Below are 23,662 nucleotides of genomic sequence, written 5' to 3' on the forward strand. Positions count from 1 at the left end.
GCTCCTTCTCCGACACCCCGAACTCCTGTGCTCCTCCGCCCCCCCCACGCCCCCCCCCGGGGGCACATTAGTTGGCAGCATGGTTCGCTTAGCCAACTGGATAAGCATTTTTCCCTTCCCCAACTCTGGGCTTTCGTGTCTTCCGCGGTTGCCCTCATTCTCGGGCTGTGAGGAAGTGGCCACAAGGAACCCCGGCTTGTCCCCTGCCAACTTCGTTGCCCTGTCAGAAAAGGGCCTTGTTGTTCATGGTTCTGGCAAGAGTGCCAGGCCTGGTCCCAGGACCACCTCCGAGCCAGGCATGGAGGGCTCAGAGAGGATGAGCCCGGACACCGGTACCCTCTAGAGACAGGCAGGTGGGCGGGGGGAATGGGGGAATGAGACCCACCCCAGCCATATGGTCTCCCCATATGGGGAGAGGAGGGTAGTTCCCAAAGCAAACTTGAGGGGCTGCTTTCTCCCAGAAGTTGGGAGGAGGCTGCTGGGCCAGTAGAAACAGCTGCGGCTCCCTCCAGGGTGTGGGCGGGTGGTGTGGAAGGAAGGAATGCCATTCCAGGGGTCGGACCTGGTGCCCAGCGACCAGAAAGGGCTGGCGGTCCCCAGGCTGGGGAGCACACCAGGGACCTCTCTCTCTCCCCCCGCAGTCCATCTCGGGTTTCGCACACAGCTGCTTCCAGTACGCCATCCAGAAGAAGTGGCCGCTCTACATGAGCACCAAGAACACCATCCTGAAAGCCTACGACGGGCGCTTCAAGGACATCTTCCGGGAGATCTTTGAGAAGTAATAGCCTCTTGCTTTATTGCTCCCTAAGGATTCCACAGCCTTTCTTGCCTGTCCCCCTAGCCCCCAGCCTACGGGGGTGGGGGCCACTGTCCTGGTGCATTTGGTTCAGCTCTGAGCTTTGGGGGAGAGCCCCAACCTGTCAGCCTCCCGCCCTCTCCGCACAACAGGCCCTTTTGCTCCCAGGCACTACAAGACTGACTTCGACAAGAATAAGATCTGGTATGAGCACCGGCTCATTGATGACATGGTGGCTCAGGTCCTCAAGTCTTCGGGCGGCTTCGTGTGGGCCTGCAAGAACTATGACGGAGATGTGCAGTCGGACATCCTGGCGCAGGGTATGCTGGGAGCGCCATTCCCCGAGGGGGTGGGCTGTTGGTCTTCTCTGGCTGCGGGATTTTTCAGACCCTTTTCATAGAGAACTTCTCTGGCGTGGCGCGCTGGCTCGTTGCAGGATTTCCCATGGACAGCAGGGGGCAGAAACTCTCTGACATCTGAGGGAGGAAGGCTTCCCAAATTAGGTTTGGACTAGTGCATTACAAAGGCTACTGTTAACAGAGAAGAGAGAACAAAGGAATTCAAGTTCTAAAGGGCTAGGTGTGTCAGCTTTGAGGTCGTCCCTGTCCAGAGGCCAGGTGACTGTGGCTCCGGGTTTGGGCTAGGGTTGGCTCTGAGAGAAAAATGGGATTGAGCGCAACCGGCTGCTTTTTGAGGCACAGAGAATTCATTTTGCACAGTCAATCTGTTGGATGCAGAGTATTGGGGAAGGTGGCACAGCCCCAAGCCCTAGAGTGTTTTAGGAGACAAATTGGATTGCAGCAGGAGTGTGAATGAGGCCGTCAGATAGGTAGCGTGAGAACTAGCCCCGTCCTGTTGGGAAGGAGAGCTGGAAAGGCTGTGGGAGTTGACCGCAGGGGAAGTACAAGTACAGTGAGGGAGGAGAAGCAAGGCTACAGGAGATGGGCTGAAGTCTAGCTCCTGATCAGGAGGAAAGTGAACTCCACCCAGGTTGTGATGACAAAGCCGAGGGGCCCGATGTTCTATAAAAACCTTTGGCTTTATTATTTCAGTAAGTGCAGTGGTGATCCTCTCGCTAGAACAATTCCTGTCTAGGACGGAAGGATGAAAAGACAGAGCAGACTAGAGAAAGGCATGAAAGTTACCCTTACGTAATAAGGAATTGGTGAGTGTGAGGGTCCAGTAAACGCGGAGAAGAGACACCCTCCCCCCAGCCAGACATTCTTAGACAACTAATTTCCTTTTCCTTTTTTTTTTTTTTTTTTTTAAAGTTTTTTTTTTTTTTTGACAGAGATCACAAGTAGGCAGAGAGGCAGGCAGAGGGGGAGGAGGAAGCAGGCTCCCTGCTGAGCAGAGAGCCTGATGCGGGGCTTGATCCCAGTTCCCTGAGATCATGACCTGAACCGAAGGCAGAGGTTTAACTCATTGAGCCACCCAGGCGCCCCCACCTCACCTTTTTTTTTTTTTTTTTAAAGATTTTATTTATTGGGGCACTTGGGTGGCTCAGTCATTAAGCCCTGCTCAGTGGAGAGCCTGCTTCTCCCTCTCCCTCTGCTGCTCCCCCAGCTTGTCCTTTCTCTTTCTTGCTGTCTCTGTCCAATAAATAAAATCTTAAAAACGTTTTTTACTAATTTATTTATTTGAGAGAAAGTGAGAGAATACAAGTGGGATGGGGCACAGGGTTGAGCAGAGGGAGAAGCAGGCTCCCCAATAAGCAGAGGGACCGACATGTGGCTCCATCCCAGGACCCCAGGATCATGATCTGAGCCGAAGGCAGACTCCTAACTGACTGAGCCATCCAGGTACCCCTTAGACAACTTGTTTTGTTAAAGAAGTTTTTCACTTTTTTGGGATGCCTGGATTGCTCAGTCAGTTAAGCATCTGCCTTCAGCTCAGGATGTGATCTCTGGGTCCGTGATGGAGTCCTGCATTGTGCTCCCTCCTCAGCAGGGAGTCTGCTTCTCCCTCCGCCTGGTGCTCCCCCTGCTTGTGTGTGCATTCTCGCTAGCTCTCTCTCTGACAAATAAAATTAATAAAAAAAATGTTTTTAATAAGTTTTTGGCATTTACTCTTATTTATTTTTTGACAGACAGAGATCACAAGTAGGCAGAGAGGCAGGCAGAGAGAGAGAGGAGGAAGCAGGCTCCCTGCTGAGCAGAGAGCTGGGTGCGGGGCTTGATCCCATGACCCTGGGACCATGACCTGAGCTGAAGGCAGAGGCTTTAACCCACTGAGCCACCTAGGTGTCCCAATAAAAAAATTTTTTTTCACTTTTTTCTAATTCTTGGGACTTAGAATTCTTATTTTGGTGCCACGGGGTGCTTTTGAACCCCAGGAGACCTTGACCATAGGAACGGTTGACATCTGGATTCGGGGAGATTTGGAAATAAGTCTCCAGTTTAAAGTCACCTAAAAGAGCAGTGGATAAAAGTGATGTTTATGCAGTTGTCTGCTCTGTGCTTGAACGGGCCGTTTGGTTATGAGCCAGGCTGCAGGGGGTGGGGGACGGAACTCTTAGGGTCTGGGGCCCTGGGGGCCACAGGCTCGGGGACACCTGGTGGCGGGGACACAGATGTATGTTCACAGGCTGATGTACACCCCGCTGCCCTGTGCGGGGCTCTGGAGACCCACAACAAGGGTAGACAAGCCCGAAACGGGGGCCTCCTCCCAGGCGCCGTCGGGGGTCCTGAGCTGAGAGGCAGCTCCCAAGCAGGAGGGCAGGTGGGCTCAACCTAGTGGTCTGCGGAGTGGTGTTGGCACTGAAAGGAGGGCCTTTCCCATCCACAGGTTTTGGCTCCCTTGGCCTGATGACGTCTGTGCTGGTCTGCCCGGACGGCAAGACCATCGAGGCCGAGGCTGCTCATGGAACGGTCACCCGCCACTATCGGGAGCACCAGAAAGTGAGTGGGAAGACTGTGGTCGCATGCGCTTCTACCCCAGGGAAGCTGGGGCTGGCTTGTCAGTCTGGGAGCGGGCACCTGCATCCAGGCGGCCCCCTTGTCAGCTGCTTTGGCTCCTGAGCCCCCTGTGACCCCTGCCTCCCCCCACCCAGGGCCGGCCTACCAGCACGAACCCCATTGCCAGCATCTTTGCCTGGACTCGTGGCCTGGAGCACCGGGGGAAGCTGGACGGGAACCAGGACCTCATCAGGTGAGCGGAGCGGGAGGGGGCCTGAGCTGGCCCAGGGTGGGGTCCGGGCCCAGGCTCTGTAAGCTGGGGCCTCACTCTGCCCCACTGCCTGCAGGTTTGCACAGACCCTGGAGAAAGTGTGTGTCCAGACGGTGGAGAGCGGAGCCATGACCAAGGACCTGGCGGGCTGCATCCACGGCCTCAGCAAGTGAGTGGCCTGTGGCAGAGGGTGGGGCTGGCCTTCCCGGACCTCAGGGCTGGGTGGGGAGAAGCCTGAGGCTCCTCTTGGAGGCTGCTTCTGGAATGGGCTTCGCTGCCACGGGCCTAAGGTGAGACAGGTCCACAGTCCTGAGGCCCAGTGAGTTTGTCCCCATCCCTAGTGGCTCGAGCTTTGCCCTCCCCTTCCGGACGAGCGCCTGCGCCAACTCCAGGCTAGGTAGCCTGACAGGCGGCCTGGGTGTGCTGCTCCCTGTGGGCCCGGGAGGGCAGCCCCCCCCCACAAGGTTCCTGAGCCCCAGCTCTGCCCCGGAAGGCCTGGCGGGACCTGTTCCTCACTCGAACCGTGTTCTCTCGGCAGTGTGAAGCTGAATGAGCACTTCCTGAACACCTCCGACTTCCTGGACACCATCAAGAACAACCTGGACAAGGCTCTGGGCCACTAGTCGGGGCTGGGCTGGGCCGAGCTGGCCGCTGAGTGACCGCCGCCCCCCCCCCCCCCCCGCCTTTCTAGGGGACATTTTTTATAAGCAAAATGTTTTTAATATCTTTGTGTTTCGCCTCATGGTGATGTGAGGGAACAGCGTGTTTTACCTCAGCCCATCAGTGTGTTTTGCATACTGTAATTTATATTGCCCTTGGAACACACGGTGCCACATTTAGCTACTAAAACAGCTCTTCACAAAAATCGGCTGCTGTGTTTGTGCCCGGGGGAAGGAGGCCGCCCAGCCCGGGCCCCGGAGACAGAGGGCCTTCAGGGCTGGTAGGTTGTACCCAGGACAGACTGGGACCCTGCAGACCTGTGTCCCGGGCCTCCATCCGTCAAGGGCCACCTGGAGGGGAGGGGACAGGCAGCAGCATGAGCGTCCTGAGTTCCCTCAGAGCTACCTGATGAGCCGCTGGGACTCGGGGCGTGCAGGCCTGTGGGCTCCCTGGAATGACCTCGCACAATCCTGTTACTGTACCCTCCTCTCTCTCTCTGCTTTGGGATTGCCATCACTTCCCGTGAGATTTGGGTTTTTTATTTTGTTGGTTCAAACCTCAACATCTCCAGACCTCTTTCTGTGGCCTTTTCTTGGTCTTCAAAATGGATCCCACACAGCAGCTGCCCCTACGTCCCCTCCACGACTGCCTGGGGCTTGGGGCTCGGACCCGGACTGGAGGGGGGGGGGGCGCGCGCAGTCTAGACCACTGGGTTCCAGACTCAGGTTCATCTTCACTGTTCTTCGGCAAAACCGGAAAGGTAAGATTATCAAGTTGCTGTAAAGCTGGAGAGATCCGTCAGAAGGGCTGGCTTTCATGCAGGGATTGCATTCGACTTGGTGTCTGGTCCCCTTCACTTGCTACAATATATACGTGGCAACCCTAAGTCCATTTCCCCAGTCACGGGGGGACTCTCCTGGCTCCTGACACTGGACAGTTGGGACCTCGGGAGCCTGGATTTTTAGCCCCCGCTCGCTCTGGTGGCCTCCATCTGGTCGAGGGACTACTTACTCCCTTCGCCAATACCACGGAACTTCCCGGGGCTGTAGGAGGAAAGCTGGTGTGCTAGCTCCGCATAGGCCCATCTCCTGGGGCAAAGCGCAAGATTTCCGGCCCTTTCATGCCCGTCACAAGGAGCTGGCAGCCTCCGAGTGCAGTCTGGCATCGTGAGCTGGCTTCGGTCCTGGTGCCCTGTTGGTGGGTCAGGAGGGAAAGTGGCTTTCCTCTGCAGGTGGTGGGAATTCTGGGGCCTGGGCCCTGGGCTCTTGGGGGGCTCTGGGAGCAGCTCCCGGTGGGCACCTGGCGCTTGCAGGTAGCCATCCCCAATGAGGCAAAGGATGGTCTGGGTTTCCTCCGCTCCTTGGAGAGAGATCCCCCTGCTGGGCGGGGTTTGGAAAGCCTTGTTGCGGGTTCCTTGTGGGGGAGGGGTGAGGACCGAGTCCTCAAGAACCAGGGGAAGAAGCACTCACAGTCACCTCGCTAAAGAATATTCATTTATTTATAATTATTGCTAAGTAAACTTCTCTTTTAAACAGGAACATAAAAACACAGTAGGGCTTTGCACAAGTGGAATTTCTAAACAGGTGGTTTGTATACACGTCAAAATAAGTTAGGATGGAATATGTCCAGGAGTTTCCAAGTCACCCAAGAGGCCGCGCCGGTGCCTCTCTTGAAAGGTCGAGGGAGGGGTGAGGACAGGAGCCTTGCCGAGACCACCCCCCAGCTCCGGTGTGTGAGTTGTGCTGTTTCCTTCTCTTCGCTTTGCCCGGGTCCAAGGCACAGGGCAGGGGGGCGTTCAAGTATCGAACCTCGCAGAGGGCCGGTGCTGATGGCCGGGCTGGGGGAGGAAAGGACAGCCCCACCCTGGGGGCAGACCTTCTCCCTTGGGTTTCCATGACCAAGGCCACTGCACTGGCAGGAAAGAGGAGGAGGACGAGGAGGTACAGGGTTCTTTTTGGTACCAGGGGAGAAAGACATTGTGGGAAGAGGTAGTTTGCAGGGGGTGAGGCTTCTGCTCAGCAGGAGAAAATGTCTTCTACAGTGACGGGGTCACTGCCACCTGAGGGTCATCATGGCGGGCATCTGGGGGGCCGGGGGGAGGGCCTCGGGGTTCAGGAGGGGAAAGGCTCCCGTGAGCCCCCAGCTCTCTTGTCTGCTGCCTCTTAGAGGGAGGTTTAGCAGAGAAGGAAGGGGCACTTGGCTGCCTGCTCCCGAGGCCACCTTGTCCTCCCTCAGTCCTGATCACAGCCACCCTGAAGCCTGGCTTGGTCCTTCACTAAGGATACAGCTTTGGGGGCAGCTGCATTTCCGGCTGGTCCTCCCGTCCACCCCGGCTGTTACCCCTCCTTTCCTGGTTTCCCGGCTGAAGCTGGTGGCTTCACCTCCTTTTGCGCCTTTGGGGACAGCCCCGCCTGCCCCTCCCCACCGAGGCCTCGGGAGGGGAGGCGAGCGGGCAGGAGTCCGGGTGCCCTAGCGGTTCCTGAATGTGCTACTTCATGCCCCGGGCGGCCTGTCTTCAGTTCCCGGGGCGGGAGCTGGCCTGGGGACAGAGGCCAGGAGAGCGGGCAAGCGAGGGAGCGAGCCGCCGGCTGAGCAGAACCAAGCGGCTCCCGCCACTGGTGCCACGCGAGTCACTGGCTGGAGGGGCCGGCAGGGAACAAGGCCCTGCCCGGTTCGGCCTCCCGCCTCCTGCCCCGGCCCCAGGCTCCCTGCCGGTGGCCCGGCCCCTCCGCGGCCCCTCCGCGCCTGAGCCCTGCCCCGCCAGCTGCCCGCTCGAGGTTGGGCAGGCACGAAGCACGCACAGCACATGAGGGAGCTTCCGTTTGGAAAAAGAAAATGATCTCCATCAGAAAAGAATAGGCTACACAGAAGTGGAAAGGAAAACAAAATAAATTACCTTCAAAATACCCCATTTGCTCAAAAAAAAATTTTTTTTTTTCTCTATGGTCTTCATTTTCTTTTTAACTAAGTGGCTCTTCTTGGGAACCTGTTGACTCTTGGCTGTCCTGCTTCCTCAACACGGATACTTGTCAATAATACAGCACCCCAGCCACCCCCAAGGTGGTCCTGGGCCGCCTCTGAGGACAGCCCCTCTCGGTCCCCTGCCCCTCATTTGAGGGGCCTCCGTCTGCTTAGCAAGTGCCCAGCCAAAGGCACGTCCCTGCTCTACTCAATGTCGGGGGACCCTGGTGCAGTGACCCGTTCAGCAAGGAACTGGATGACAACTGCTGCAATCTACTTTAGGGACACCCACTTTCAAACTGCTGGAAGGTGGGGGCCTTCGGGGGGTTGGCTGGGGAGGACACCGGCTGGGGGCTGGGCTATACCCCGCCTTCCTGAGGCCAGGACCGGGCTGCATGCATGCCTGGCTCCGGAGAGTGTGGGAGGCACCAGGAGGTAGAAGGCAGGGGGTCCTGCCTGGCTGTTGACGAATGGGGTGGGGAAGGGGGCTCTGGGGCCCTGAGCGGTTCCCAGCCCAGGGCCTGGTGGGGGAATGGGGGGGGGGGGGGGCGGGCAGTGCTGACCAGCACAGGAGCTCAGACATCCCTAGAGGCAGGAGTTGGTGGGGAAAGGAAACAAGGCCAGGCTCAAGTTCTGTCTTCCTCCAGTGCCAGGACCCCTGAGGAGCTTTCAGGAGGCCCCGCCCACACCGCTGCCCCAGCTCTGTGGGGCCTGGACAGACCTGAGGACCTGGGCCCTAGTGTCTTGGCCCCATATGGCCCCCGCCAGCATTTTTCCCGCTCTCCCACAGCAGCAGGCCAGGGCGACCCAGAGCTGGGCCCCCTGTGTTCTCCTTCCTTCCCCAGATGCCTGGGGCCTGTGCCTGGGTCACAGCTGAGGCCAGTACAGTCTCCATTTGGTCTACAAGTCCCTAGTGGTGCAAACGACTCGGTGGGAGGGAAGGAGGGCTTAGGACCGTGGGGCAGTAGCTTCTCCGCTGCAGGAGGGGTGGCCCCCGCAGCACGTGGGTCTCCCCCCACATCCCCCGCCCTCCCCGCCCCCTCTGGATGGCCCAGCTTGTGCTATAGCACGTTGTAGTAGGCCATCTCCTTCATGGCCTGTTCGGTGAGGACGCTGGCCTCGGCGCTGCTATCCACACCGGCGTAGGCGTAGGCGTTCTCGAAGTCCTCCATCTCCTGCTGGCTGTCGAGCTCGGAGGGGTCAGTGCCCGTCAGCTCCATCATGGGGTCTGCAAGACAGGGGCACAGTTAGGCCCAGAGGCCGCCTCCCGGGAAGAGCCAGTCACTTCTACACGGACGCCGAGGGCCTTTGTCAAGAAAGGGCTTCCTAGTCATTGCTTCCAGAGGATTCTCCACGGCTTCTCTTCCTTCCTGTGCCAGGAAGCCCCAGGCTTCTCAGATGTGTCACCAGACCTGAGCGCTGAAGGTGGGGAGGGGGGCTTGGGGAAGGGGGAGCGGTGCAGGCTTGGCCTTGAACTCTCGTTTGCCCTCCTATGCATCCTCTGCAGTGTTTTGCATTGATCCCCTTGGCCACATGAAAGCCTGCGGCTCTACATCATGTTTATACACCCATTTAGCCCCTACTGCATACCTGGAACTTTCCAAACACTGTATCCTGACCACGCACAGCAATCCCATGGAGGAGGCCAAAAGGAAGTTCAGAGAGGTTAATCAACTTGCCAAAGGGCACCCAGCTGTTGTTTTGATCCACTCTGCTGCTCTGCCTCAAATGGCCAGAAGGAGCCCTTTCTAACCTCTGGCTTCCTACCAGCCTTAGTGCTTTAAACCAGCTCTGCCCAGTGGTCTCCCTGGGCCTTACTCTTCAAGGACAAACACCCAAGGTAGGTCAACAGAGATGCACGAGGCAAAAACTCGAAGAGGCCTCTTGTAATTTAGTCAATTTGAAATCTTACTATAAAGTTCTTAGCGTCAGAACAAAAGCCAGATGGAAAGCTCCACAGGGTGGCCCGGGGCTGCCTTCCATCAGAGGGAGGGAGGGAAGCCCGGGGTATGATCTGGGGACCCTGGGAAGCTGGCTGGCAAGGACTGTGGCTGAGTCCCAGTGCACCTAGGAGAAGTGATGTGTTTTGGGGACAAACAGACCCCGGTCAAGGGGGTGGCCCTAACAAGTCTAAGGCAGGGTTTTGGCACTATTAACATTTGGGGCCAGAATTCTTTGCTGCGGGGGGCACTAGGATGTGCATGGTATGATGGCTAGCAGTTTCCCTGGTCTCATCCAGATGCTGGTAGCATCACTGCAGGGACAGCAACCAAAAATGTCTCTACACTTTGCCAAATGTCTCCAGGGGGCAAACTCACCCCCAGCTGAGAACCAGTGGTCTAAGGGCAATTCTGTCCCTTGTCAACGAGTGGTTCAGGAATGAATTCAGGCCAGTGAATCATGAGGAGAGGCCTGCTTGTAAATTTTTTGAGTTCACACAATTCTCATCAGTTTCACAGAGCAAAGGGAAGAGTCTCTTACTTTCCTACTGGTTGTGCAAAAGGAAAGAAGGGCAATGGCAGCCATCTTGTGACCATGAGGAAAATCAGAGCTAATCAGAGCTAATGCTGTGAACAGACACAGGGAACCTCATCCTGGTGTCATTGTTGAGGGGCTCAATCAGCCAACTCTGAAGACGGCTGGGATTTCGAGTTCTTTGTGAATCTACTTCATTATTGCTTACGTCAGTCTGAGTGTGGCAGGTCTACTAGGCATGCCCAGAGCATCTGACCCACCATGAGTCTTCCTGACTTTATAAAACAGGGTCAGCGGTTTGAAATCTTGAAGACACTAGGCTGTGTCTTCCTGAAAATCCTAGTGCCATACCATCATATAATGCATTTGATTAAACATTAAAAACAAGCTAATAGCATACCACTTTTTACAAGGACATTGATCCATCTCCCAAATTAGAGTTCCAGTTTATTAGATGGTTCCTTCTAGAATATACACTGCCTTTCTCCTGCATCAGTGTGAAGCCCGATGTGAGAGACAGGCTGGCTTGGGTCCCAGCCATTCCAGTGCCAATCACTCCTGTACTGCCTGTCATCTGGAGAAGTCAGGAAGAAAACAGTCCTATGCATCCCTGTTACTGACCTCAGACAGAAAGAGTGTGTGCCTCCACCATTCCCTGGGGACAACGTGTGCAGGGACAGCTGTTTCCAAAAGGACAAATTCTGCTCCGGTCCCTCCTGGTTGGGTTTGGTACATGGCGGGTCTGCCAGACTGTGGCTAGTCAGACCCTAGTACACACAGAATTATCTAAAGTGCTTTAAAGTGCTGATCCCAGGCCATATGCCAGATCACTTACTTCGGACTCTCTGGAGTTGGGACTCAGGCATCAGCATTTTAAAAATTCCCCAGGTGCTTCCGATGCACGGCCAAGTTAGAGAATCAGACCTTTAGAGTCCAGATCAAAGGTTCTCCAAGTGAGGTCCTTCATTGGCAGCTTTGGTATATCCCCTGAGAACTTGCTGGAAATGCAAATTCTGCAACCCTATCCCAGACCTACAGATTCAGATGCTCCGGGGGTGGAGCCCTGCCATTTGTTTTAACAGATTTCCAGGTGATTCCAATGCAAACCAAAGTTCAGGCCTCTAAAACTCTACGGTGTGACAGATTGCCCTGGGGTCTTTTTTGAAATGCAGATTCTGATTCGGCAGGTGTGAGGGAGGGCTGAGTCTGCAGTTCCAGCAACATCCCAGGCCATGCTGATACTGTTGGTTCTCATACCACATTCTGAGTTGGAAGGGGCTGCACAGAGCACGTCTGTGCAGCTAATGGGGTTGCATCCTTGCTCACAAGAATAGAAAACTGAGGGCATCCGTTTCTGCCAGAAAACCCAGGCCACTCCCTGGTTAGCTGCTGCAAAACCAAGTTAGGGTGCCCGCAGCCATACCCAACCTCTGACTGACTGCCTGCGAGTAATGTCATCCAGGCAGGTTAACTCACCCGTATTGTTCCCTGCTATGTGGTCTGAGAAGGCATGCCGGACAGTCAGCTAGCTCCAGACCACCCAGGGAGCCTTTCCAAAGTGCTATCAGCTCTTTCTTCCAGTAGAATCTCTAAAGTCCCTTCTCCCCTCAATAAGGCCAGAGAGACTAATGTTCTTCCACAACTGATGAATGTGGAGGGCACAGGCTGTCGCTCACACTTAGGGATGTCACAACACCAGCCTATGAAACAGCTACGGACTGCAGAGGTGAGGCTCCTCCTCTAAGTGCGTGGCCTACATGGTCTTTGGCAAGCACCATGAAAAGTGTGATGGATTGTGGTCACACTTTTTGCCTTGGCTGCTGGGAAGCTCAGAGCTCTCCCTGGGGCTGTCCACACACCCTCCTGTAGATGGGACTGGGACCTCACCCAGCTTCCCTCATCTCTCTGGCTGCCCTATCCCCTTTTGTTATTTCCTTTCCCAGCCAAGCGTTTCTTTTAAATGTCAATGTCACAGTTATACAAATGTCTGTCCTCCCCCCATGCCTAGGTGTTGTGATCCTCCATGAGTACCTAACTTCTCTGTCCTTCAGCTTCTGCATCTCTAAGATGGGTATGATTAGCAGAGCCAACCTCCCCATGTGGAGTCCCTGAGTTAATAAAGGCCTGGCACACAGTCAGCACTCAATCAATAGTGGTTAGTATTTTTATTTATCATAGTTTACGTGAGCCCGCTGAAGTCCTCTGAAGCATACATACACGCCCCATCGCCAGCACCACCTTCCAGGGCGCCTCCCGGCCAGCCCGCAGCCCAGCCCAGTGAGGTCTCAGGCCTGGCCAGCCTTCCCCAGCCCCTGATTGGACAGGAGGCTCCCGAGTGAGCTGTGATGGGACCGCTCCGGCACCGCCCACTGTGCGTGGCCCACCCACCTTGGCTGTCCAGGCCGATGTCCATAACACCGTGCTTGACCTTCATGTGCCGGCTCAGGTTGCCCTTGAGGTTAAACTTGCTGGAGCAGTAGGGGCACTTGAAGGGCTTGCTGCCCGCGTGCAGATGCATGTGACCCAGCAGGTTGTACATGCGGTTGAAGGACTTGCCACACACCTGCAACACGCCGACTGGGCATCAGGAGCCTTCCGGGGGGGGGGGGGGGCGCCCCCCCCCCCACCCCCAGCCTGCTCCCACCTCCCTGCGGGGGCTTGAATCCCATTCGCTATGGACAGTGCTCACTCTGTCCTTTCCTAGGTGACCAACCCTAGAGGCCTGAGAGTCATAGAACCAAGGTCACTGCTCTACTCTACCTGAGCCAGAGTTACCAGAAACCCAGGGCTGGGGTCTCCAGCCACACTGAGTCCCATGCCTGGGGTTCTTCCCTCTGGCTGTGCCAGGACCTTCATCCCCTCCCCACCTTCCAAAAAAATACCACCTCAACAGCATATAGGCTCTGAACGCCATGACCCACGGTGACCCACCCCTGCAACCCTGAGCCTCGGCATTTTCACCCCAAACTGGGCTCCCCCTGCTTGGTCAGCTCTGGGCAGGTCCCAGCTGCCGCCATCATGCCCACCCAGGGCCACCCTTGGGGATGTCCTGCCCAGGGACGCTGACAGCCCCATACCTTGCATTTGAATGGCTTCACAGGCGAGTGTACAATCATGTGGGTCTTGAGGGTCTGCTTCTGCACGAAGGTCTTGAAGCAGATGTGGCACTGGTAGGGCCGGACGCTGGTGTGGATCAGCATGTGTCGCTTCATGTTTGCCTGCAGGGTGAACTCCCGGCCGCACACCTCACACTTGAACTCCTTCACGCCCTGGAGGGGGTGGGGGTGGGGGTAGAGATGATGGTCAGGCCACACGATGGGCACAGCCTCTGGAAGAGTGTGGGTGTGTGCAGGGGTAGGGGCACAATGTCTGAGTGTGTGCACGGCTTCCAGAAACCGACTTCCTGGGGGTGTTCTGGATGGGTCCCACTCGTGGAAAGCCACTGGGAGAATGTCAGGACAGGGCCACCATCTCCAGAAAGCCTTCCGGTTCCTACCCACACACCTGCTGTCTCCTGCCCACCTGGGCAGGTATACCTCTAGGTCTGCCCCAAGGCAAATGTGTATACTCGTTCATTCGTTCATCCAGGAACCATCTACTGGGAAGCATCATGCCAGGCATCTGGGATCTGTGGTCAAGGAGACAGCCACAGCTTGGTGGACTGTCCTCAGGTCAAGGGCACATGTATGTGTTTTTCCTCTTAGTGTTCTGTCTCAGCGGTCCTTCTGGCTCATGGACCCCCCTTGACAATCTGATGGAAAGTATGGACACTAAGGAAAAAATGACACTTCAGGGGCACCTGGGTGTCTCAGTCAGTTAAGCGTCTGCCCTCAGCTTGGGTTGTGATCCTGGGGTCCTGGGATTGAGCCCCGCTTTGGGCTCCCTTCTCAGCGGGAAGCCTGCTTCTCCCTCTCCTAAGCCTCTGCTTGTGGTCCCTCTCTCACTGTGTCTCTCTCTGTCAAATAAATAAAATCTTTAAAAAAAAAAAAAAAAGAAAGAAAGAAAAATGACACTTTCGTCTGAATGCAGAGTTCTCAAACCTCTGGAGCCCATCTAGTTTACCCCTTGAGAGTTTCCCAAGCTTCCCTGGTGATAAGAACCAACCGCCTTGTTGCTCACGCAGTCTCTGGAAGATTCCTCCCTGGAGGGGCCGGGCCCAGGAATCTTTGGTCTCAACAGGTTGCTGAGATGATTCTTATCATTGAAGTAGTTTGGGACACCTGCCCCGGGAGACAATGCTTCCAGTGGCAAAGCCTCTGGTTTGACTGTAACAGGCTTGTCCACGGTCTGGAGGGGACCCCAGAATGGGACAGGGTGTTGTGGGCACAGGAGGTCCGACGTATTGTTGGGGGGAATAAAGTCAGGACAAATGCGGGGACCTGATCTCTCTGCTGAGCCAGTCACACAGTAGACCCCCAGTGGGACAGACATGTGTTTGGGGTCACAGCTGCTGTCCAGACTGCGTACGTGAGTTTTGTATTACAAGGTGGCAGCGCCTCTGTCTACCTCCTTCAGCAGACGGGGCTGTGTGTCCTGTATCTGGACTCGGGGGACACACTGAAGATGTGTCTGACCACCAGGGGGCCCCACCTCCGGGCGCTGACTCCCTAAGTACATATATGCACGCACTGTGCAAATCCAGACTGACGACAGGCATGTTTTCCATCTTGCCGGCCTCTGATTTTTGTTCTCAGATTTTCTTCACGGTATTATTTCTCTTTTAACACTTTGCAGACTTATGGGGCTTTTTAGTAGAGAAGAAAAATGGCACAGAGAGGGTCCATGTGCTTATGGCTCCCACCACCGCCCCCTGCAGACATGAAGTCAGTCAGTCGTCTGGTTTCACTCGATACACGGTCCCACTTTTATGGCCGAGCCTGGACTCAGCTTCAGAATCCTTCTTAACATCACACTCTGGGCAGCTGTACCCTACTGACTGGGGAGCAGCGGCCAAAGCCTACAAGTCATCTCTGCTCTAGAGGAAGATAGTCCCCAGGTGGGGAAGGAGGGAGTCACCCCCAACCCCACCACTCGCTGCAGCGTCCACTGGGAGAGGTGAGGACGCAGGCTGGACCCCGAGTGGCCTACAGCTGCCATTATGGAACAAGGGAGCTCTTGCACGTTGAACTGCAAAACGTGAAGTTGGTTGGATTCAGGGTGGAGACGATGGTGTAAGCTGAGGGCCGAGTGAGGCTGTGGGACCCAAAAGGCCTCATTCCATCAGCCTGGACAGAAGGCCCTCTCGGAAGGGGTGACAGTGGCTGAAAGGCAGGGTGGCTTGTGGGGAGGAAGAGAATGGTGGGGGACAGTGGGTCAAAGTAATGTCTCGAGGACACAGTGGACAAGGCCAGTGTGCTCCATCTTTCATCCCTACAAATCGCTCTGCCTGGTTTGTGTCCTTTACCATAACAGATATTTTTCCTTCTTTCGGTTCCCTTTTAAAATGAAATATATTTAAGCTTTTTCCTAAAGGGAAACCACAGGTTTGGACACAGTTCGGTAATTACAAGGAGCAAAGAAAACCTCCACTTCTGACCGTCTCGTCCACTGCCCTGTGGCCTCCGCCCTCTGGGAGGGCTGGCTGCTTCGGAGGTTCTCCAACTGGGTTCCCCAGGGCCTGCTGGGGCTTCTCCAACATTTTATTCAAAAACTTCAAAAATTAAGTTTTACTGTTAAAAAAAAAAAAGCCCTGAGTTTCAACTGTATTTTTTTTCTAATACGACTCCGAAAGAATATGTAATTATAAACATGACAGGTTCATCTGCCTCCCGTCTCTATAGCTCCCTAAGGGATCTGAAGCAGGACTTTGGGGAGCACTGGACAAGGCCTGCAGGAGGAGAGGAAAGAGCCTCAGGCCTGGGGCCAGGCCCCTTGGGGGGAAGGAGAGGTGCTGGGGAGGATGTGGGGGGGAGGAGCAGAGGCGCCAGGGCAGCCCCCAGGGAGGGCCGGCAGCTAGGTCCCCTCCCCCAACAGCCCCAGGAGGGCAAGTGGCTAGAGCCCCCCTCCCCCCTGGCAACCCTCCCCCCCAGTGCAGGTGGCTTGGTACCCCCCCACAAGTCCCCCTACCTTGTGGGTGAGGGAGTGCTGCTTCAGGTGGTGGATCTGGCTGAACTCCATGCCGCACTCCGTGCACACGAAGGGCCGCACGTTCTGGTGCTTGAGCATGTGGTTCTGCAGCTGGCTGCGGTAGTGGAAGGACTTGTCGCACTCGAGGCACTGGTACAGGGTGGGGCCCTGGTGGGAGGCCAGGTGGCGCTTGAGCTGCGTCAGTGTGGAGAAGTCCAGGCCGCACTCCACGCAGACGTGGCAGCGGCCGCTCTCATGCTTCACCTCGTGCGCCTTGAGCTCGCTGGGGTAGGCGAAGCCGCGGCCGCAGAAGTGGCAGCTGTAGGGCTTGACCTCCGAGTGCAGCAGCATGTGGCGCTTGAGGTGGCTGGTCTGCGTGAAGGCCTTCTGGCACACCTGGCACTTGTGGGGCCGGGTGCCCTGGTGTGTCAGCAGGTGCGTCTGCAGGTGGCTGGGCTGCTTGAAGAGCTTGCTGCAGTGCGGGCACGAGTGCGGCTTGATGCCGTTGTGGCCCAGGATGTGCGTCACCAGGTTGTACTTGGACGTGTAGGACTTCTCGCACATGCGGCACTGCCAGCGCTTCTGCCGGTCGCCCGCCTCCACCAGGTAGGAGTCGTCGATCTGCACGTTGATGTCCAGCCGGTCCAGCTGCGCCTTCTTGTGGCGCTCCACTGTGGAGCCGGCCGCGTCCGCCTCGAACTCGCTGGCCTCCTGCCACACGAAGCCCTGCTCTGGCTTCACGGGCTCCGGCGACTCCAGGGCGGGGGCCTCGGGGTCGCCCAGTGGGGCCAGGTGGGGCGCCTCGAAGCTACACTCGGAGGACGGCAGGGGCTCCGGCCCGGGCAGCGCCACGCCGGGCTCTGGGAAGCCATCCCGGGCCGGGTCGGGGAAGTGGGGGTCGTAGGCGGTGGCATCCAGCTCTGGCCGCGGGGCTCGGGGCAGGTGGCGCAGTGTCCGGGGCTTGCGGCTGAAGGCGCTCAGGTCGATCATCTTGACAGCGCTGCTCTGCACCAGGGCCTCGCCACCGCCGCCGGCCACCTCGGCAGGGGCCTCGGGAGGGCCCACATCCTTGTCGTCACCGGGCACGGACACCTCGTAGACCTCCTGCTCCTCCTCTTCCTCCACCTTCTCAAACTTGACCTTGGGCACCAGCCGTACAGGTGGCCGCGTCTTCCGCCGGGTGTGCTTCTCAAAGGCGGCCTCCACCTCCAGCACCTCCTCTTCCACCGGCTCCTCCAAGGCCCTCCCGTTGCAGGCCAGCTGGTAGACGTCGGGGCCGGGGGGCCCGGGCTCCCCCATGGCCGTCCCGGACAGCTCGGGCCCCAGGTCCGGGTAGAAGGCTTCGGCGCTTATGGTGGCTCCGAAGAGCTCATTTTCCGAGACCAGGCCCAGCACGGCAGCCTGAGCCAAGGACAGCACCACCACGGCATCCGTCTGTGTCCCTGAGTCCATGAAGCCCTCCATCCCGTGGCGGCTGGCTAGGAGGGCATCGCTGCAGGAGGAGAAGGGAGCGTCAACACAGCCGGCTCCAGGCTGCACACAAAACAGATACACACACACACACACACACACACACACACACACACACGTTCAGCAGAGACTTGGCTAATTTGGGCTGTGTCTGTCCCTGGTGTGTTTCTCCCGCTGTCTTGGGAACAGGACACCCTTGTCATCATGGGGACGCCCTCTGTGGATCTGCCCATCATCTCCATCTCCCTGTGGGATCCCAGATAAGCTGTGCCCCCTCGCCGGCCTCAGTCTTCCCACCTGTTAACAGGAAGGTAGCATTTCCACAGTGGTTCTCAAACTATGTTCCCCAGAACGTCCTTCCAGAGAGTTCCTCCAAAAAGCTGATTTGAAATTGTAAAAAAATAAAGATTCGTCTCTTTCAAAAATCGATTTTAGAGAACCCATTTCCTCAAACGTAATATACGCCTTCCCCCAGGACATTTTGTAGCCCCACTGGCTTTGTTCCCCAAGGTAATGAATTTTACACAGACCTTGAGACCATACAGTGAGGCGTTAAACAACCATGACCATCAGTAAGGGCTTGACCATATGAATGAGCTGTTGTGGTTTTTAGTTTTTATTTTTTTAAATGTGTTTTCATTATTACTACATATATATAAAGATTATTTACTCATTTATTGGAGAAAGAGAGAGAGAGAAGTGGGCGGCAGAGCAGAGGGAGAGGGAGAAGCAGGCTCCCCACTGAGCAGGGAGCCTGATGCGGGACTTGATCCCAGGACCCCGAGATCATGACCTGAGCCGAAAGCAGACACTTAACTGAGCCACCCAGGCACCCCGTTTTGGTTTTTTAAAAAAAAATATCAATACAGATAGAGATCTATCTCTATCTATATTGAGGTGGGGGGAAAGAAAACAAATATATGGCAAAAATAAGGTAACACAAAAATAAATCAGGTGCCAAGGTCGATCTCAGGGTTACCACCTATCTATGAAGCCTGATGCTCCACGACTGTGTCTCTCTAACAGGTGATTGTTCTGGATTAGCGAAGTATTACACATTTAGATATCTAAATTTATGCCGATTAAAAGTAGGCCTTTCCTCTGCTTTGTACACTGGCGTTCCATGTAAAATGTGATCTGACGCAAGTCCCCATGATGGTTAACGCCAACGTTTGAGAGCACTGTCTGAAATAAAGACCAAGAGTCGACCCTCAGGTTCGCAGGCACGCGCTCTGACCTGATCGGTTCTTCTAAAAAAGCCAATGCTCTCACCTGTCGGGGTCCAAACCCTGGTGCACGGGCTCCCTGCCTTCCTGGGGGCGCAGTCTGGGTAACGGGCCTTTGCACACGGCTCCTCCCACCAGCCTCCCAGGCTTCCCTCAAATTCCACCTGTTCCTGGGACTCCCTGGCCCTCCCTCGGGCCCAGGCACCCTCTCCAGGCCTCCCCAGGACTGCTGTGTGTGCCCCGGATGTGGGAGGGCCTCCTCCCTGGCCTGGGACACTCAGCCTGACTGCAAGGCCCACCCCCACTCGGCGCAGTCCCATCATAAGTGCTCCATAGGGAGGGGAAAGATTATTGCTGGGGTGGCTCCTGGCTGCCCGGCCAGCTCTGGTCCCAGGGTCAGGGTCAGGGGCATGGCGGGCTTCAGCCCTTCCTCAGGAAACTGGCTCTGGGCCTCCTGCCTCCCTCCCCCCCACAGGCCAATGGAGCTTCCCCTTCCTGAAGCTGGCTAAAAATAAAACACCCCAGACAGGAATTTAGCTTCCTTGAAATGGACACTAAAGATTAAACTATTAATCTTAAAGTCAGGCTCTCGTGGGAGGGTCAGGTGGAACGGAACCTGACGCGGGCTCAGGGTCCATCCGGAACAGGCCGGAAGGGCTAAACCTCATTCAGCCCTGCCCCAATGCCCCACTGCATGGAATGGGGGTGGGCAGCTTGGCCCCAAGTCTGAGCTCTGTCACTTACAAGGGACTAAGAAAGGTCACTTCAAAGTCTCTTCTGCACCTCAGTTTCTCCATCTAAAACATGGCGATGGGGGGCGCCTGGGTGGCTCAGTGGGTTAAAGCCTCTGCCTTCGGCTCAGGTCATGATCCCAGGGTCCTCGGATTGAGCCTCGAGTAGGGCTCTCAGCTCAGCAGGGAGCCTGCTTCCCCCCCGCCCCCGCCTGCCCCTCTGCCTAATTGTGATCTCTGCCTGTTAAATAAATAAGTAAAATCTTAAAAAACAACAACAACAAAAAACATGGCGATGGAAAGACCTACCCACGGAAGGATCGTGAGAGCCCAGAGGTCGTAACTAGATGAAGGGGATTTGTTAATTATCAAGCCCTCACCAAATGCAAACAATTAAACTTATTTATTCGCCCAGATCCCGGAAGAAGAGCTTCCTGATGAAGGCCATAGAGCAGAGAGACGTCTCCCTCCCGGGGCCCCCAATTCAGCAAAGGTTGGGGTGCTTCTGGGATGAGAACCCATTCATTTCTTTGTGCCACAAACGCTTGCTAATAAAATCCCTGCTCCGGGTCCAGCCCTGTGCTCGGAGATGCGAGCTGGGGGAGTCAGTGGGTGAATCCTTAGAGACCGCTGTGCCCACCACGCCCATCCTGTGGGGCAGCATCGTCGCCTCCCCGCACCCCCCCCCCCCCCACCGGTCACCAGTCTGACACAGCACCCAGGAGCAGCCCTTATGCTGACTGTGGGTTTGAGCAAAGAACCCGCTCAGCACTTTTTCTAGACTCCTGTGAAGTCAGGGCCAGGGAGGGAGCCACTGACCGCCAGCAGTGGAACCAGTGCTGGGGACTTGGCCCTGGGTCTGGAGTTCAAAACCGGATTTTGCCCTTTCCTTGCTCAGGCACATCCCACAGCCTCCCCAGCCTGCTTCTTCTTGGGTGTGGCGGGGGAGCAGCGTCTCCTCTCCTCGTGGGGTGGGTGAAGAGAAGAGGATGGCAGTATGGATGCTCGTTCCCTTTCTGCGCTCCTCTCTGTGGCCCCAAAGCCGGCACCCTCCCCTCCTGGCGACCTCGAGGGAACATGTGCGAAGAAACCATCAGGCCTCTGGCAGCCGATGGGGCGTGGGAGCACAGGTGGTCCCCCGTGGGGCGGGGCATCCTCCAGCTTATTGTCCCTGCTAGGAGTGCCCTTTAAGAAGAGTGCAAGGGACCACTCCTAAGGATCACACCAGCCTCTGACCCAGCAGGCGTCCCCTGCCTCTGGGAGCAGGCAGGCTGAGTCAATGTTTCTGTGACAGGAGCCTCGGCCTGGGTGTAAAAGGCGACCTGCCCGGGTTTCTCGCTCGAGAGGAGCTTGTGCCCATGCGGGGAAGAGCACACAGGTGCCAGCAACTAACCCTGAATATGGGCAGAAGAGCTAACTTCCCATTAACTGAGTGCTCACCAGGTCCCAGGGGAGCCATTCAATCCTGAAACAAGCCCCTGGGGGGTGGGGCGAGATGCACTCCACGAAGCCCAGGAACCCAGGGCCTCAGTCACAGGCTCAAGTGTCCCCTCAGTCACAGCAGAGCTGGGCCGTGCAGGCCCGGGGGCCCTCCGGTCTGGCCCCATCAGGGCCCCAGGCCTCCAGCTCTGTGCCTTTAATCTGTGCGACCTGGTAGGTCGTGTCACGGCTCTGAGCCTGGCCTTAGCTCCCAGGCGATGCTCGGTCACCCCCAGGTTCCGAGGAGCCAGCAGGTGCTCAGATGGGGGGGCCCAGGTGACCTCCAATTGGGAGGCCTCCGAGCTGTCCCTGCCCAGCTGGTCCGGGGACCCCTCTAGCACACCTCTACTCGGACTGCACTTCTTGCTGGAACCCTGCACCAGCCCGTGCCTGCGTGGCCCGTCAGATCCCTGTGCTTCCACTTGGCTGAGCAGAACACCGCCCCCCCCAACCCATCAGTGCATGTTCAGTGGGGCGACAGGGTCGGCTGAGTGCGCGCCTGCGTCTGCATGTACGTTTCAGAGGGGCCCTGTTTGCTGAGACAGAGGCTCAGAGAAAGAAACAGAGGGAATCTAATTTACCTGCATTGTGCATGCGAGCTCTGTCTACCAGACACAGAAACGAGGAGTGCAAAGCTGGGGACTCTGCAAACCAGTGTCCCTATTTCTCTCTTCTGGGTCCTCTTTTGGGCACCCCCCCCTCCACTGGCTACAGCCCTTCTGTTTTATGCCCTAGCTCGACACTGCCCAGGCCTGGAGGAGAGCCTGCCAGGTGTGCACCACCTGTGGGCCAGGTGCTCCCTCTTCACGGTCCCCCTTGTGGCCTCCCCTCTCAGGACAAGGCCAGCCCACCCCCCCCCCCCCAATTTATATGGCGCTCAGAATAAAAGCTCACCACGGTGACCCCAAGAAAGGGGAGCTCAGACCTTCCTGGGCTCTCTTCTGGGCAGGCTGCAGCTCAGCCTCCTGCCGGGGCACCCTGGGTTCCCAGCGTGGACAGAAAGGACATGGCAAAGGCAGGAAAAGAGAGGAGATAGAATAGCTGGTTGGTGGTAGCTTAAACACTGGGACGGGGGGTGGGGTGGATGAGAGGCCATGGAGGGGGCAAGGAAGAAGCAGGGGAGAAGGGAAGAGGGGAGAGAGAGGGAGGGGTGGGGAGCTGTAGAGGCAGAGGAAGGGGAGGGAAGGAGGAGCAGCCCTACCTCCCCGGGCCAGGCACCACCCAGGCCAGCCCCCTGGGGAGGGCCCCAAGCCTCACCCTGAGGCCCAGCAGGAGGCCTGGACAGCGACCCCGGCCCCCAGAGCGCTGTCACTTCACCTGCTGCTGTACTATAAGGGTTCCTGTCAACACCAACATTCTCGTCAAATGCGTTAAGGGTGACTTGCTGTGTGACCCTGGACGAGTCACCTGACCACACAAGGTCTTGGTTTCTTTGTTTGTAAAAAGGGCACACGCGGTTTCTCGGAACACTGAGGGCAGGTTAATCCTTGGCCTACCTGCCTGTCCCCCAGGGTCCCCTCTGCAAGATGGGGCAGCACTTGTTACCCACCCCCATTGTTCTAGAAGGTGCCTTTCCTGTCAGTGAGAGCCCCTTCACGCATCCCCACTCTGAGAGCCCGAGAGGTCTGGGGAGCTGGGGGCGGCCAGTGTCCCTAGAACACAGATGGCAGGGCAGAGCTTGGGAGGAAGGCACCGGAGCCTGGTCTGCCTCAGGGCCCCCGGGAAGGAAGTGACCAGCAGGTTATTCCTTGACTAAATTCTACCACCAGGACATCTCAAAAACCAACTGACAGCACAGGATCCCCCTTTGGGATGTCCCCATGCACCCGTGATCCACTCACTTCGATGACTACCCTGAGGGTCTAGAGGTGCCCCCACCTGTGCCCACACACAGGCTGCAGGGGGCTCCAGGCTTGTGCTGGAAGGCAGGTTTGGCCCTCGGCCCCTTCATCTTGGCCTTGAGGCACCAGGTGGCTGAGACGCTATGTCTCCAGTCCGGCAACTGAATCACTAACTCAGCCAGAGCTCCTGGGTACCCACTAGGGGCTGGTACTGGTCTTGGTTGTAGGGATACAGCAGAGAGCACTCAAGCAGCTGCCCGGAGTGAACTCAGTTACAGTGGAGGCACCAGGATCTGGCGGGGTAGGGGAGGGCATGGGGAACGGTGTGTGTGTGTGTGTGTGTGTGTGTGCGCGCGCGCGCCCCCGCGTGCGCCTTACTGGGGTGGGGTAGGGGCAGGGCTGAGGCCCCAGGGCCCAGTGGAGACAGTTCAGGGCCCCATAGGGAGCAGAGAATGGTCTCACATCTTGGTCTGGCATTTGCACCCTTTGGAATGTGATTCAGCCTCCCCTTTCTGCCCCCATCACCAGCTGCGGGGGTGGGGGGTGTGCGCATGTGCACGGGTGTGGGCCGCTGGGCCCTCTGCCCCTGGATGTGGAGGGGACAGGTAGCTGAGCCCAGGGAAGGAAAAAGGTGGTTACAGGTATGACCCCGCCTGTGAGCACTCCTGGACTTCAACTTGTAGCAAAACTGCCGTCTGTGTCCTCGGCTGTCTTCCTCACTGCAGACTTCAAGGTAAATCCCCAGAAAGGAAGAGGAAGCAAAAGCCAGGGCTGGAGTCTTGTGCAAAC

At 56.9% G+C, this 23,662-nt stretch overlaps 2 protein-coding genes across 8 annotated transcripts in view; one reads left to right on the forward strand and one right to left on the reverse strand.

Moving 5' to 3' along the window:
• IDH2 (isocitrate dehydrogenase (NADP(+)) 2) overlaps nt 1-4,829 on the forward strand; it is a 17,491-nt gene extending 12,662 nt beyond the window's left edge. The window contains exons 6-11 of the mRNA XM_059371567.1: nt 642-778; nt 965-1,116; nt 3,584-3,696; nt 3,849-3,946; nt 4,041-4,133; nt 4,503-4,829. Of these exons, the coding sequence (XP_059227550.1) occupies nt 642-778; nt 965-1,116; nt 3,584-3,696; nt 3,849-3,946; nt 4,041-4,133; nt 4,503-4,587 (678 nt within the window). The 3' untranslated portion in view covers nt 4,588-4,829. The remainder of the gene's footprint in view (nt 1-641; nt 779-964; nt 1,117-3,583; nt 3,697-3,848; nt 3,947-4,040; nt 4,134-4,502) is intronic.
• Nucleotides 4,830-6,104: 1,275 nt separating this feature from the next.
• The window catches only part of ZNF710 (zinc finger protein 710), a 66,875-nt gene continuing 49,317 nt past the window's right edge, over nt 6,105-23,662 (reverse strand). For 4 of the 7 annotated variants that reach the window (XM_059371568.1, XM_059371572.1, XM_059371574.1 and 1 more), the window contains exons 2-5: nt 16,127-17,618; nt 13,138-13,329; nt 12,449-12,623; nt 6,105-8,813 (exon numbers count right to left, since the gene is read on the reverse strand). In XM_059371568.1, the coding sequence (XP_059227551.1) occupies nt 8,647-8,813; nt 12,449-12,623; nt 13,138-13,329; nt 16,127-17,590 (1,998 nt within the window). In that variant the 5' untranslated portion in view covers nt 17,591-17,618 and the 3' untranslated portion in view covers nt 6,105-8,646. Of the gene's footprint in view, nt 8,814-12,448; nt 12,624-13,137; nt 13,330-16,126; nt 17,619-17,893; nt 17,913-21,926; nt 22,017-22,289; nt 22,305-23,662 lie in introns of those variants that run through there. The other 3 variants (XM_059371575.1, XM_059371570.1, XM_059371573.1) reach the window with 3 other exon arrangements.

This window comes from Mustela nigripes, chromosome 13, assembly GCF_022355385.1.
Source record: "Mustela nigripes isolate SB6536 chromosome 13, MUSNIG.SB6536, whole genome shotgun sequence".
NCBI classification, from domain to species: domain Eukaryota; kingdom Metazoa; phylum Chordata; class Mammalia; order Carnivora; family Mustelidae; genus Mustela; species Mustela nigripes.